General features: G+C 40.7%; 1 protein-coding gene across 5 annotated transcripts in view; it reads left to right on the forward strand.

Annotated features, from left to right (window-relative positions):
• Positions 1 to 15,590, forward strand: part of C2CD3 (C2 domain containing 3 centriole elongation regulator) — a 56,378-nt gene that overhangs the window by 8,686 nt on the left and 32,102 nt on the right. For all 5 annotated transcript variants that reach the window (XM_090134236.1, XM_090134238.1, XM_090134237.1 and 2 more), the window contains 12 exons: positions 214 to 374; positions 1,558 to 1,773; positions 2,351 to 2,463; positions 4,043 to 4,161; positions 5,145 to 5,267; positions 7,145 to 7,603; positions 7,966 to 8,117; positions 9,563 to 9,806; positions 10,205 to 10,388; positions 11,538 to 11,718; positions 13,675 to 13,847; positions 15,109 to 15,229. In XM_090134236.1, coding sequence (XP_089990362.1) covers positions 214 to 374; positions 1,558 to 1,773; positions 2,351 to 2,463; positions 4,043 to 4,161; positions 5,145 to 5,267; positions 7,145 to 7,603; positions 7,966 to 8,117; positions 9,563 to 9,806; positions 10,205 to 10,388; positions 11,538 to 11,718; positions 13,675 to 13,847; positions 15,109 to 15,229 — 2,246 coding nt within the window. The remainder of the gene's footprint in view (positions 1 to 213; positions 375 to 1,557; positions 1,774 to 2,350; positions 2,464 to 4,042; positions 4,162 to 5,144; positions 5,268 to 7,144; positions 7,604 to 7,965; positions 8,118 to 9,562; positions 9,807 to 10,204; positions 10,389 to 11,537; positions 11,719 to 13,674; positions 13,848 to 15,108; positions 15,230 to 15,590) is intronic.

Genomic DNA, 15,590 nt, shown 5'->3' on the forward strand with positions numbered 1-15,590 from the left:
TAATAATAGGAAAGGAATATTAATAAGACTACAAATTCAAGCATCAGATTGGAAACTATGAGTCTGTGAAGATTTCATTTCTATATACAGTTTGAATTATTTAACGTTAAGCAATCCACAAGCTATGGTTTTTCTTCTTAGTTTATCATGACTTCTATAAATCTTGATGGTGACAGCAAACTTCTTACTTCATGTGGATTATCTCTGTTTCAGAAATCGGATTCCAGTTTAAGTGATTTCCTCAGTGATGAAGATGCTAACCCTTCCAAAAAAGTAAGCAAAACAAAAACGGTGAAGAAAGCTGGTGCTGTGAATGCACAAAAGGATTCCACTGCCTCAGATCAGGACCAGAAGGTGACAGAAATTAAACCCAGGTAAATAATTACATCAGCAGCTCATTCAGTAGCATCTTCCTTATTGTAAGCAGCTGTTAGTGCTCTGTTATCTGCTCTGTCACACAATATACTGAATATGTATCCACTTTACAGGGATGGAGCTCACATCAGCAGTCTGCTTCACTGCTCAGTGTTCTCTTCTATATCTATAGGATGTAAATTTCTTCAGTTCTGACCTGCTCTAAACTACATTCTATTTTGTTTTTGGGTTTTTTTTTTGTTTGTTTTTTGTTTTTTTTTTCCACATCAGAACCAATAAAACCCCACAATTTTCTGGGACCAAAGGTTGTTTTTTTTTTTTTTCTAATTCTTTGACTTTCCAGTAGTTCAGGTGAGGAACTGAGATGATTTGAAGTGATATTTTTTTTAATGCTGAGTGTATTACTCAGATTGAATATTATCACACATTTTGTTTAAACAATAAACATTCTATTTTACAAAGCCAGTAGTGTAAGGGTTCTTTTTTTGCTAATTCACATGCACACATATAAAGATTCTCAATTCTAGCAAATAACCAGGAGAATTACAGTAAGCAAGAGTAAATTATAAATTTCTCAGTTATATGTGATTGTAACAGTGTCCCTCAAAAATCTGGTTATCAGGATTTACTAGTTCAATACCAGCAGTATTAAGGCTGGATTTTTTTTTCCTAATTCATCACCAGGTTGTTATTTCTGATTTTTTTCTTCCAAATACTTCTGTTTTTTACATAGAAGTAAAATCTATATTTCCAGAGGTACCAGCACAAAACTATTGACAAGTCAAGTCTGAGAAATAAAGCACAAGTGAGATTTTAAATCAGTCTTGTTTCTGTTCCTCTGCAGCAGTGACATACCCAAGCAATTTCTTCTGCCCTATCTGTGTGTCACATGAAATAAACCTTTTCTTTTTGAAGAGTTCAACTGTGTAAGCATTTGTCAAAACTCCAGCAGCATGGAACATGCCCATTTTTGGTGTTTGGTTTAAGTAGTATTATACCCTAGATACTGCATATGGTATGATTCCTGTTACAGAGACCACCAAATTAATTGTGAAATGTATGTCAAAAATGTGCATTTTCATGGACTGTGAGTAGTGTAATAAATAATATCCCACCAAGTTACAGTTTTTATCTTCACACAGTTGTGTTAAGAGTGTTTGATTCTCAGTTTTATCTCTGCAGCTGCTCTCCTACCAGACAACTTGCTCTTCCAGATGTTGACACGGAAGAAGCTCATGTCACATCCTTGAGTGTAGACAGGTTGGCTTTGCTGGGGAGAATACACCTTGCCAGAGTCATCATTGAGAGCCTTAGAATCCCTCTTGAGAGCAACCAGATTACACCAAGAAAGAAAGGCTTGATGGGGAAGCCTCCGAGGCCTGCTTCAGTTAATAAGTGGTAGGTGAATTGTTTCTCACTGAAGTGTTATCATAGAATCATAGAATTGCTGAGGTTGAAAAGACCTTAAAGACCATTGAGTCCAACCTCAACACAACCATCCTACTCTAACTAACTTAGGGTTAGCCCTCTGCTAAATCATGTTCCTGAGCACCACATCCAAACAGTTTTTAAACACATCCAGGGATGGTGATTCCACCACCTCCCTGGGCAGCCTATTCCAGTGCTTAACAACCCTTTCTGTAAAGAAGTGTTTCTTGATATCCAACCTAAACTTACCCTGGCACAACTTGAGGCCATTTCCCCTTGTCCTGTCACCAGTGAGAAGAGACCAACCCCACTCTGCTGCAATCATCTTTCAGGTGTTGGAAGTGAGCAATAAGGTCTCCCCTCAGCCTTCTTTTCCTCAGACTAAGGTTCTCTCCAACTCTAAGGATTCTGCAATCTTTAAAAATAGAACAATTTAATAGATTGTGAACTTGAAGCTTGTCTGCTTTGTTCAGTTTTGTTATGTGTATTAGTATCCACTTTGGTGGACTGTGGTCATTAATTCATTCTGTGATTTGTTTACTCACAGTACCTTCTTCGTGGAGTACCACTTTCCTGTGGGAGCCTCCAAGAATGAAAAAGGACAAGTCTCCTTAATGACAGAATTAACTCGAATAGCTTCAAGTAAAATCACAGATGGTGGTAAGATCATTATTTGTCCCCTCTTCTGTTCAGTGTTGTCAACTGCTTCATCTCTTAGAAAATGTTTTCTTACGTATTTGTTTGCTGCCTGAAAAATACTTCAATTTTATATTACAATTAGTGGCACCTGTGGGCACTGTGGGCAATGGAACTGTCCTCTTTGGGAAGAGGAAACCGTAAAACATAAAACCAGTATCCTTTCTGCAATATTCAAGATGAAGAAATACTTCTAGAAATATCAGGCACTTCTATCAAATAAATAGCTGTCTTTTCCAGATGCTGAAACGTGCAAGAGCTCAGAGAGTCTCCTGGGTCCAAGAGATCCTGACAAGTTCTATGCTCAAATCAGCAGACATTCATCTCTTTTCTGAGAGTTACCACTCTTTGTATCTCTGAGATCAGTTTAGGTTATGTTTTTTGCCCTCAGTGAGCAAGGAATGGTGCGTGAGCGAGATCTTCTATCCCTTGTCTTCCCAGAAACTGGAATTCCAGGGTCATGTTCAGTTGACTTTCCCATTCATTGGCTTTGCCTCTTTCTGGATCATATTAATTGTGTTCTCTTGTGAATTCTCCATCTGTGTAGAGACAAAACATCTTCTGAACCTTGGCTCTTTGTAACACAAGGATAACACAGCCCCCTGCACTTTGCCTTGTGTACTTAAGACTGCAGTTCTCTGAAACTTAGAAAAATTGATGAGGTTGGAAATAATTGGAAGAAATCACGTAGTCAATCCACTGTGCTGTTGTCTTCTCTGAGAGCTGCTCATCTCATTTATTAAAGATTCCCAATAAGAGGGATTCCTTAGCCTCCCTAGGCAGGCTGTGAAAGTGCTGACCTTCCTGTCAGTAAATTTTCCTTATGGCCCACCTGAATTTTTATCATCACAAGACTCCTTATTTTATCTATGGTGAGCAAGGACAGCTTGCTAATTCAGCTCTGCTACTGTACTTGTTCTTTTCCAAACTAAACACCATGCAGTCTTTTCTTGCAGGTGCTTTTCTCCTGAACCCGTGATCGTTCTTGCAGCTCAGCTTTTGACTCTCTCCAAGATAAGACAACAGAGACACATCTGTAGCCTTTACATGCTACTGTAGTATTAATTTTGTCATGCTGCATTCCTGCTATTTTCTGGCCTTTGAAAATGAACAACAGTTTACTTTTGCCTTGATGTTAACAAGTAAAGCAAAATTAGATGATCATGTGTATATCAGAGGTGTGATTATCTCCACATGAAAGTCTATTAATATTCAATTAGTTCTGAATATTTGTTGCTCCTGTGAGAGAAAAACAAAGTTAATTATTCATACACTTGCAGCATGAATTAATAGGTAGAAATGTTGAGAGATTCTAGCAGCAGCCCTTCCCTTTCAGCTGCCAGCCTTGCTTGATCTGCTCATTCTAGCAGATGTGCAAATATTCCCTGTGTGTTTGTCCACCTTCCTCACAATAGCCACTCTTTCCTCTCCTGCCTCCTGAATTCCCTGCGCTCTGCAGAGACTGAAGATTTCTGTTTCTGAAGAAGTCTGAAAGATAGCTTAGCTCCAGCTAAGAGCTCACAAGTCTCTGTCTTCCTTGCAGTGGTGAAATTCCAGCAGCGATTTGTGTTCCCTGTTCGTTTTGGTGGAACGATGATAGAGCACTGGTGGAGCTCTGACCTTGCTTTTAAAATCTACATGCGAAAAAGCACACAAAGAAAGGTATTATTAGTAGTTGTTTATGCTTTGTATATTGAAAAGCAAAGAAAGCCTTGGCAATTCAATTCCCTTCAAATACTTACACACTCAGTAGTGTCTTCTCCAAGTCTTTTTCAATACTTCCTTCCCATTCCTGCCCTCTTAGCTATCAGAGACAAAACAAAGTAATGTGGCTTGACTGAGCCACTTCTTAACCAACCATTGCCAGACATTATGAAAGGAATCAACGTTACATGTGGAATCTCTTAGCTGAAGTAGTTGCTGTTCAATCTTGTCACCCAGCTAAATCATTTTCTAAGCTCAAGACTGGTAAGCAAAAAAAAAACAAATTGTCCTTCCCTCATCTTTAAAACTGAGCTCTTGCTGTTTAAGCGTACTGAATCAATTACAAGCATGATTCTCAGTGAGAGCAGAGCTTGTTTAGATACATAGAGTGAGGTAATGCAGATGCAGGTGATATCATGACCAGGGTGAGGGGAATAATGGCATAACTTGTGCATTTAGAGGGAAAATGTCTTTACTTGGAGTGAGTAGGTGGAAGTAGCTGTATCTGCACAATCATCTACAAGCACTGAAAGGCAGCTGGAGATATTTACTCAGCCTGTGTTTTGTTTTAAACAACGCCAAAGATATCTGCCCTTCTGTTCAAAAAGGAGCTTTTTTTTAATGGATTACTAAATTGTGTCTTCAAGAATGGAAATCTCACCCAGTCACAGAGATGTTAATTTTTGTGTTAATCTGGGACTGTTTACTGAAGGTGCTAGAACCTTACTGTTATCCAAGTGATACCTGAAACAGGAAGCAAGGAAAGCTTTCCTACAAATCTCTGTTAGTGCAGCTGATGGTGTACGAGTGGGCAGGGTGAGCAGCTGACCATCATTTCCCAGCTCTTTCAGGAGGCTTTATCTTGACTTGTCTTGAAGCATCCCCTGTGCTACTTAACCTTCACAGAAACCTTACAAAATATGTTCTTGCTCTACCCTCAGCCAGTGGCCATTGGCTCAGCAGTGCTTCAGCTGTGCAAGGTCATTCAGTCAGAACTCCTCGCTTTCAGCTGTGAAATACCTGTAGAAAAAGAGGGAGATCAGATACAAGTTGGACCACTGAAGGTATGTTTTTTTATTATGTGGGCTTTGTGCTAAACCACCATATTCTTCTTTTTTTTATATTTTCTCTTTTCATTTGTTAAGTCTCAGATATGAAGATATAAGAAAACAAAGCATGAAACTTGTTTGGTTTTTTTTTCCTCCTTAAGCTGTCAGAGAAATATTTAGAACCTTCTTTAAGGATTTTGCTGTGTGAGTTTCCTCTGCCTGCAGGATAAAACAAATGTCAGTAAGCTAGGGCTTGGATAGAGAAAACACTCTGCTTTTTGTGTGGAACGTGTTCAGGGATGGGAGCCTTGGTGTATGAGAACAGGAAGGCAGCAGATCTGTGTTCCTTGTTTTCAGACATGATGTGATCTCAGGTCTCTCCTGACACAGGATCTGATGTTGTTTCCATTGGTAGCAGATCGTGTCTTCAGGAGTTGCCTTCTTGAGCCAGAGATTCAATCAGCATGTTTGGCTTCTGATTGAGGAGCAACAGTTCTGCACAGTACATTTGAAAGGTCTGCCAGTTAAATAGTGGCTAAGTTAGTAAGTGAAAGGTGAAGAGAATATTTAGACATTTTATGTTCAGAACTCCTAAAGTATTCCAGAAGAATGTGAGTGTGGATTGGTTCTGATGCTTCAAGACTTGCCTGATGTTCTCTGTCATATAGACCTATGAAAATTAGTAGCCCTCTTATAGAATTACAGAACAGTTTGGTGTGAAGGAGACCTTAAAGATCATCTAGTTCCAATTTCCCTAACATTGGCAGAGACCCCAAAGAAGCCATTCAGTTGAGCTGTTAGTAGAGGAGCCACAGAAGAGTGAAAAACAAAACACTAAGGTTAGGTATAGGGGAAGAAAAGTGGAAGGAGACACTGTAGGAAACTAGTGAAACAGAATTCAGTGCAATAACTTATGGAAGGGAAAGCTAATCTTTATTTTTAAGAAAACTGATTCTGGTCACTCCATCTCTTAGATTTTACTCAGTGTAATACCTACCTGTCAGCAGGATGGCCAGACATGGAGGATAAGGGCTGTCAGCTACTGAATCCACATCACATTTCTTGGGTTATTTCTGACAGTAGTTTGAACTCCTCATTATGTGCATTTTGCAGTAGGTACTATTTGGGATCATGTGCCTCAGTACCTTCTCTCATTCCTCCTAATTCTTAGGCAAAATTCTTGTGTGATTATTTTGCTTTCCTCAACTGGGCATTTTATGGCTCAAGTCCTGTCTTCATCATACTGCCTTGTGTTGTGAATTCAATTTATTCTTTCTCGCTGTCTTATCCATCACAGTCTTTTTAGCCCATGTTCTGGTGTTTCTTTTGTTATTTCACACATGGTTTCATCCATACCTGTCTGATTATTACAAATCTTGACAACATGAAGAGGCAACTCAGATGCAGGACAGAATGTTTATAAATTAATAATAATAATAATTATAATAATAAAGAAATCAAAATAGGAAAAGTGAAGGCAAATGCAGCACAATTGAAAAGAAGAAATAAGAGCTCACAGTAGGACAAGGTTTTAGGGACAGCTAAAGTCAACAGGGAATGTAAAGATGGAAGATAGCATTGAGAAAGAAACACTTCCTTGTCATAGCTTTCCTCAAGCAGTAGTTGTTGTACCAAGGTGAAGACAGTGGCAGATGAGATACTTTCTCAAAGAGCTTTTCACCTTGGCTAAGCATACATGGGTTACTACTTGGTAAAAATGTGTGCAGTTTATTTTGCAGTCACAGCTTGTGCCTAAAGGTAAGCACCCTGGGTGGTAATCCAACACAGTTTTAAACAAAACAGGCAATGCATTATTCCCAAGTTCACCTTGCTGTCTCTTGTCTTGATATGGAACACATCTTCCCATCTGCTCTTTGCTTTGTTCAATGCAGTTATCAGTAGAGCTTGCAGCTGACAACAAGGATTTCACCTGCACTACTGCCAGGTGCTCAGTGGCTGTGCAGCAGCAAGTCCCACCTCATGCCATAAGAAGTCCTCGAATGGAACTTTGGGAACCCAACAGGGACCGTGTAAATGCAGAAAGCTGCTTGAAATTAAGCAACCACGTGGACTCAGAGAAGACAGGAGCAGCCTGCACAAATGTGCAGCCACCATGGTCTGTTTCAACCCCTGTGGTCCGTAATCTGATGACACAATTGCCTGCAGCTGAAGATTATGGGTTATTACTGCATGTGCTGCTCATGGTGCCTGATGGAAAGGATTTTGTTGAAAACAGTGGACTCCACACTTCTTGTAATGTGTATTTAAACTGCAAGCTGCTCAACACAGAAGAGGCAACAAGATCTGCAGTCGTATGGGGTACAACACAGCCTACCTTTAATTTTTCTCAGGCAAGTCACCTTTTTTCTGTGTCAAACTGGTTGAAATGTGCTATTGCACACTGACAAACCTTTTGAAGATTAGTTGTCCTTACCTTTCTAGAGACTTCTCTGCTTGGCCCTGCCCATTGCACTTAAACTACTTCCAATATTGTTTTGGCTGTATGGCACAGTATGAGAAGCAGTTTCTCATTTCCCTTTCTTTTTTCTCTTTTTTTTTTTTTTCCAAAGAAAGTTGAGGTTTATGACTGGAAAAAGTTGACTGAAGAACAGTTTTGTACGCTGTGCAATAACGTAGTGTTACTAGAGTGCTCAGTGCTTAGCAAATAGCTTTCAGTGTTTTCTGTGTCCTGATCCTATATGAAACTCTGCAGGTGATGCCTTTCTCCCTGACTTCCAAACACTTGGAGCGACTGAAGAACAACGTCATGGTTATTGAAGCATGGAACAAGGTGGGAAACCCCAGCAATGACAGACTGCTGGGATTGGTGAAACTGCCTCTGCATCAGTTTTACATCTCATTCAAGTAAGCATCTTTGCTCCACCTTTTTTTAGGTTGGGAGAAGTTGTAGTTGGTATTCAAAGATGGCATCTGATGAGTTGTGGGAGAGTTCTTAATAATAGTTAACAGCAGTGGAAGTTTTTGTCCTGCTCAAGCTTCATCTGGCACTTCTCTCCAGTGAGTGATATTGGAGTAAGTCACAGTGTCCTGGTACAGAAATACAAATAGGCAGAAATAAACATCATGCTGCATTGTGCTTGGATCCAGGAACCATCCTGTGCAACTATGGAAGAGTAAAACTGAGAGAGATAGAAGTGAAGTGGTTCCATTGGTGATTTTCCAAGGCTGTGAGTTTTGTTCTTAATTTTACTCTGCATAGATCCCATTGCTAGGTTTGCTGTCAGTTTGCACAGCACAAGGTAATGCTTGTGGTATCAAAAACCCATCTACTTGAAATGTTAATTGTCATTTTATCTAATAGTTCCCTGCAGAGCTCTTTGTTCCTTTTGTTTCGCTGTTTTGGCTTCTTGTTCAGTCAAATACTTGCTTAAAATAATTTAAATTAACAAAAATATTGGACAGAAGAAGACTCTTTCTCATGAAAAGGATTGGTTTCTTTTGTTATGGTCAGACTAGTGATAGGAGGAAATCAGCTGGTGCTGGAACTGACTTGCAACTACGTTGTCACTTATTAGTGTACTGTTTGCTGGTGGCTGGTTTGCTTTTTACATTAAGCCACTGGTTTGCTTGTATATATCTTCAGTGTACTATTAAAGACTTTTGCTTTTTTGGGGAAGATAGTCACTTTCCCTTCCTTTATTCCTGCCCAAGTCCATCACCAAAGACAAACAACTGCTTCATAAAAAATGGTGCGTAGTTACAGTTATGTTAATAGGAGTCTTGTTCCCATTCATCACCTTGCTCACAGATCTCCACGCTGGCTTATCACTAAGGGCACTTCATTTTTTTAGAGCTGTACTTTCTTGCTGCTGAAAATAGCCTTTTCCAGTCAGCAGAACTCAGCTGGGCTTTATAAAGACTGACGTGATTGAGCCAAATTTTGGAGAAATGGGGAGACAAATTGGTTTCTAACTGCACTGACTGTTCCATCTAAAATGAAATGCATGTGATGCAGTTCGTATTCATAGAATCGTATCATAGAATCATAGAATGGCCTGGGTTGAAAAGGATTACAATGCTTATCTAGTTTCAACCCCCTGCTATGTGCAGGGTCACCAACCAGGCTGCCCAGAGCCACATCCAGCCTGGCCTTGAATGCCTCCAGAGATGGGGCATCCTTGGAGCAACCTGTTCCAGTGCCTCACCACCCTCTGGCTGAAAAACTTCCTCCTCATATCCAACCTAAACCTCCCCTGTCTCACTTTAAAACCATTCCCCCTATATTCCCATGTATTCACATGGCTCATTTTCATGATAGGGCTTTGTTTTTTTGTTTTCATCTACTCTAGAGATCCAAAGATTTCCCACCTGCTGCTTCAGGCTCACTATCCAGTGGTTGCTGTGGACAGCTACATGCCTGTGATAGATGTCTTCACTGGCAGTAAAAGTGGAAGCCTGAGGGTCATTCTGGCAATGGGCTCAGCTGATCAGATCGTGGCACTACAAAGGCTGAAGAATGAAGAAGGAATGGAGCCTCCCATCACCCAGCGCCCTCCCCACTTCCTGGACCCCCCTCCTACAAAGCTGACAATGGTATTGTTCATGAAATTCCCATTCTTGCTGTTAGGGACAGGTGAAAAGAATTTTACCTCTATGTTTGCTAACAGACCTAGTGATCCCCAATCTCTTTGTAGGCAGTTTTGTTATTGATGGTTGTGTTCTGTACAGAATGATATTGTTGTATTCCTTTGTCTGCTTTCTCTCAGTAGTCTTGATGTTATTCCCTTTCTTACTTCTCTATATATCCACTGCTTCTATTTATGTGACAGGCGTAGTAAAAAAAATATTACAGGAAATGTTAATTTTTACTGTACCACAGTGGTTCTGAACCCCTCATTTGGGGTTCATTAGAAGCTCTTGTTGTCAGTCTTCTTGCATGCTGTTTCCTATACAGACTGCCTTTCCATGTGCATTTTCTTCTGGTTTATTAGCAGTTGGAGAGAGAAGGGGAAGAACTGATGGAGCATGTCTTTGAGATTCATGTGGAGAGTGTGAAAGGACTCGCTCCTCTACAGTCCACAGTGTGGGGAGAGGCTGACTGCTATGTTCAGTACTATTTCCCAGTGCAAGAGGCTGGCTCTGGTGCATTGCCAGGAGCAGAACCGCACACAGATGGTAGGTTTGTTTTGTGATACCTCCTTGTTTAGAGCATTGCTCTAAGTTAAATGTTTCCTCAGAGCTCAGCATACAAAAAGGACTTTCCAGTAGGGCTAAATCAGTAACTTAAAAGCCTGCTTCAGCTGAGGTAGATGGAAAAGTGTGCAGCAAGATTCCTCTTTCTGAGTCTATTCATGCAATGCATTTTTGTTAAAGAGCACAGAAGGTTCACAGGCTGATCTTGCAAGAATAAACTTGCAGGAAGTATCCCTGAAGGCATTCAAGGCCAGGCTGGATGTGGCTCTGGGCAGCCTGGTCTGGCGGTTAGTGACCCTGCACGTGGCAGGGGGGTTGAAACTAGAGGATCTTTTGTGGTCCTTCTCAACCCAGGCCAGTCTATCGTTCTATGATTCTATGAAATACTAAGATTACATGGTTAACTTCACCAAAGGCTTTCCATGCCTTTTGAGAAACCACCTGTTTTAAATCATTAGCAGAAGGAAGGAGTATTTGAACCATTTCAAATGTAGAAAAGGACTTAGTCTTGACTTCATGTGCTTGCAATCACTAATACCTATTTCCTGTGAGGAAATGACAGTAACGTTGTCCCATAGCAAGTGCTGTGGACTGTTTCAGCTTCCAGACACATATAGTTTTCAGCTTGTGGCTCATGGGAATGTGTGAGTTGCTTGTAAAGGAGTTGTGAAGTGAAATTCAGAAGAGCAAGCCTTTGCCCCCAAGGTTTTAACTTACTGTCTGCTGGTTCTTCTTCCTGAAGGGCTGCAGAGAGCACAAGGCTGAAGCCTGCTAATACACGCAACTGAAGCACAGGAGTGTTTCTATAGCAAATGGTGTGGTCTGCACAGAGGCTTTCTGAGCTTCCACCAGCCAAAGTTTGGGAGTTTCCATAGTGCCATATGAACCCAGCAGCTTTGCTCTCACTTTGGCCTGGCATTTTAGCACAGGTGTGGCACTGCACACATGTGGCTGTATTGCTTTCAACCCAGCACTGCTTTCCTGTCCCTCCACGAGTCTTCCAGTCCTTCTGATTCCAAGTTAACTTGTTCAGAACCAGTTCAGATGTTTAAAGTTTAGTGTGTTTTCTACTTCTGTGCTTGGATTTGAATTCATCAGTGGCTGTTCAACCAACTCTTGTTTGACTTGTAGGCATCGAGTTGAAGCCTTTTCGGACAGCAACCACTTTATGTGTTCCTGATCCTGTCTTTAATGATGAGCATCATCATTCTCTGTTGGCTCCAGCTGATGTTCCAGTTCAGAGGCTTCTGGTCGGTGCATTTATGGCACCAGGAGCAGTTGGAGGAGGAATCCAGTTTGAAGTCTGGTGCAGGTACAGATTAACATCATATTCTTATTAGATGTCAGAACAACACAGAGACACATCTGATATTGAAAAATCTCTGACTGTGGAATAGTTATTAAGTAGAAAGTGAAAAATGAGTGAACTTATCAGCATTTGGTGATGAGGACATGCATTTAATGTTGCTTAAGACATTCGGAGCTTTTCCACCCAAAAAGAATTACTCTTTTCTTACAACTTGATTAGCAAGCACACATGAGGAAGGGTTAACACAGGACAAGCAACTTGGCTTTCTTACATGTTATTACCAGCATAGTGATATAAAAGCAGTGTTTAAATGCTCAGCACATCCAAATTTTAATAGAAAGCAGGATTTCATTGTTTTGGTCTTTAGTCAATGGCTTGAAGAGTCTATATTGTAAAATGCTTTGTGGTATAGATTAAGATGAGATTCTCATTTAAACAGAGCTCTAATCAATTTTTTTTGGCAGCTGAAGCTGATTATTAATGATGGAAAGTAGAGAACATGAAGACAGGCAGCTTTAGAAAAGCACAATTGTAAGAACTGTCCTCTGTTCATTCTGTAGTAAACAAGCTCAGCTATTAAAAATTCCCAAGTTCCTATGAGAATTATTATGTGCTGGGTGTGTTCACATTAAAATTGGTAATGACCAGAGCAGTTAAAATTGCCATTGACCAGTTTGTCACCTGGTCTAGCATAAACCTGTTTCTCTCCCAGCTGGACAACTTGTCCAGAAGGATGCCATGAGGGACAGTATCCAAGGCCTTACAGAATCCAGAAAGATTACATCCACTGCCATCCCTTCACCCACTAAGCAGGTGACCTTATCTTAGAAGATCCTATTATTCAGGCAGGACTTTCCCTTGACGAACCCATGTTGGCTATGCTTGATAATAATTGCAGAAGCCAACAGATGTGATTCCGCAAGATGTTGGAAAGGTTGGAGAAAGCCACTGAGATTGTCTAGTCCAACTGTCAACCCATTCCCAAGTGCCACATCTCCACAGTTCTTGAACACCTCCAGGGATGGTTACTCCACCACCTCCCTGGGCAGCCCATGGTGGTGCCTGACCACTTTCAGAGAAGAGATTTTTGCCTCATACCCAACCTGTTGGGATTACATGTTCGGGGTCTGTCCCAAAACGCAAAAGAAAATGCAGATCTATACCACTACCACATTACTCAGTCACTGCTACAGCAGATGCCTTTCTCCTGGTCTATTTGTTGTTCGTTAGATGTGATGCCAGAACTAGCTTTAAGTGAAGCAGAGCAGCACAATTAGAAACTGTCTAGAGTCATTTTATACACTCAGAAACTGTTACCATTGATCTGTTCTGTAACTAGAATCATAGAGTGATAGAATGGCCTGGGTTGCAAAGGAGCACAATGCTCACCCAGTTCCAACCCCCTGCTATGTGCAGGGTCACCAACCTGCAGACCAGGCTGCCCAGAGCCACATCTTGAATGCCTCCAGGGATGGGGCATCCACAACCTCCTTGGGCAACCTGTTCCAGTGTCTCACCACCCTCTGGCTGAAAAACTTCCTCCTCATATCCAACTTAAACTTCTCCTGTCTCCATTTAAAACCATTCCCCCTTGTCCTATCACTATCTGTTCTCGTAAACAGTTGTTAAGTAGCATTTTTATTTATTAACAGAAATTGAGAATTTGGAATATTTGATGCCAGATCCTTCTCTTGTTTTCCTTTGGGATGTTAATTTTTAATAGCATTTGCTAGCAGCCTTGCTATGACTACTGCAAATATACATAGGTAGTGTTACCTATGTGCTCAGTCTACCCTGAGCACTTAGCTGAGTTTTCCCCCTAGCTATCAGGAGACTGACAGCTGTGCTCTGAAGACATGCAAATTAAAGTTGGCTTGCATGCATTCTTGGGAAAAAATAATGATTGTTTTGTCATCATCCAAATGATATGACTGGCAATGCTTCTTTGTGTCTTCCCAGGTATTATTACCCAAATGTCAGAGACCAGATGGTTGCCAAAGGGACCTTGCCTTTGTCACGGCTGTGTGCCATGATAACTATGCAGCATCGTGAAGAAATAGGAATACAGACTTTTAATCTTCCATTGGTTCCCAGGACTGATTCCTCAGAAGAATTTCATCTGCGGTCTTCAGGTAAAGAAGTCTTGTGGTTTTTCACTTCGTGTATAAAGGTGGAAGTCTGTGCGTTCACTGCCAAGGTAAATTAAAAATATTTGTGTTGTCAACTAATATGGACCGTGAGTGTTTTTCCTCCCAGCTGTCCCTATCACCATACCTAGTGCAGAATCAGTGAGAAATATGAGCAACCTCAAACTCTAAGAAATTTTAAAAAGCACTCCCTGTGTATGGAACTGCTTAGTTGTCAAATAACTTAGGGACTGTAGTTAGGCTTCTCATGTAAAGTAGTGAATGGGAGATCTGAAGAAAGGCCGTGTATGATATGTGATATCACAGAATGGTTTGAGTTGAAAGGGACCCTTGAAGGCCACCTGGTCCCACTCCCTGCAGTGAACAGGGACACTACAGCTCCATCAGTGCTCAGAGCCCATCCCCTGACCTTGGCTGTCTCCAGATCCATCACCTCTCTGGGTAACCTTTGCCAGTGCTTCACTGCCCTTCTCATAAACATTTTTTTTTTTTAATCCAATCTAAATCTCCCCTCTTTTATTTGAAACCATTTTTCCTTGATAGGAGCAGAAACATCTCTTTGTTCTGTGATTGCTCTTTCAAATAATACAAACATCAGCTCTGGGAACTTCACTAAGGAAATCTGTACAACTTCTATCCATCACAGAGGCTTAGCATTAACTGTTGAAACAAAAAGTCAGCTTCTTGGAAAAAGTGTCCATAAGAAAGCTGGGGAAGAAGTTCATTATGCTTCAGTTATTTTGTAATAGGTTGTCCACATGCAGCAGCAGAAAATGTCATTGAAGCTTTTGTCACTGCAGTGCTATAAAAAAGATGTGTTGAAATACTGCAGTAGTATATTTAAAACGTATTACAATAAATGCACACATGAGGGCATGGCTGAGTTAAACAGGCTGTCCTACTTTCACTATGTCATAAATCTGACCCTGAGAAGGGGCCATTAAGAACACCTGACCACATTGCCAGGAGGTCAGATTGCAGGATGCACTCCTTACCATTTCCTTCTGTGCCTTCTGCATCAGGCCAGAATTTCTATCTGAAGCAGAGCACCTGGCACAGTCAGTCTGAACAAGCTTTAATTCCCTGCCAAGCATCTCTTGTTTTTTCTTTATGTTTTTTTTTTCTATTTTATTTGATTAATAGAATAAGTTTTGTATTAAGATTTAAAGCTAAGTGTTGGTTATATTGAATGCAGCTATTTAAAAAGCTGACCATTTCTTTGCTTTCTTTCTCTCATTTAATGCAGGCTTGCTTGATGTGAGCGTGAGATACCAACGTTCTGTGAAAACTACAGCAGGAAGAACTGCTCAAACTGTTTCTCTTTCTGTACAAATACACAGAGCAGCTGGTTTGCAAGCAGCAGCCAGGTAATGCTTCATTCTAAAAGGAAGATCTGTCTCTTAAAATAGCTTTACCTAGAGGCAGCAGGCTGAAATATCAAATTAGAAACAAACTGTAACTGGCCAACTTCCCATCTGCAGCAACCAAGATTCACACTGGGCTCTGATCCAAAGTGAAAATACTTTTGTAAGAAGACCTGTGGTTATTTTTTTGTCCCTGAAACTGCAGTACAATGTTATAGTACTCATTCTACAGAAGGCTCAAGACAGCCAGAACAGGGAATGAAGTAGTTTAGACTTGTGATGCATTAGCAGAGACATCATACATGTTCTTACAGCTAGCAAAGCTGTAGCCATAGCTGTTGACTCCTTCACCTTTTTTTCAGTA

Source organism: Phasianus colchicus, chromosome 1 (genome assembly GCF_987193195.1).
Source record: "Phasianus colchicus chromosome 1, bPhaCol1.hap1.1, whole genome shotgun sequence".
Lineage (NCBI taxonomy): Eukaryota > Metazoa > Chordata > Aves > Galliformes > Phasianidae > Phasianus > Phasianus colchicus.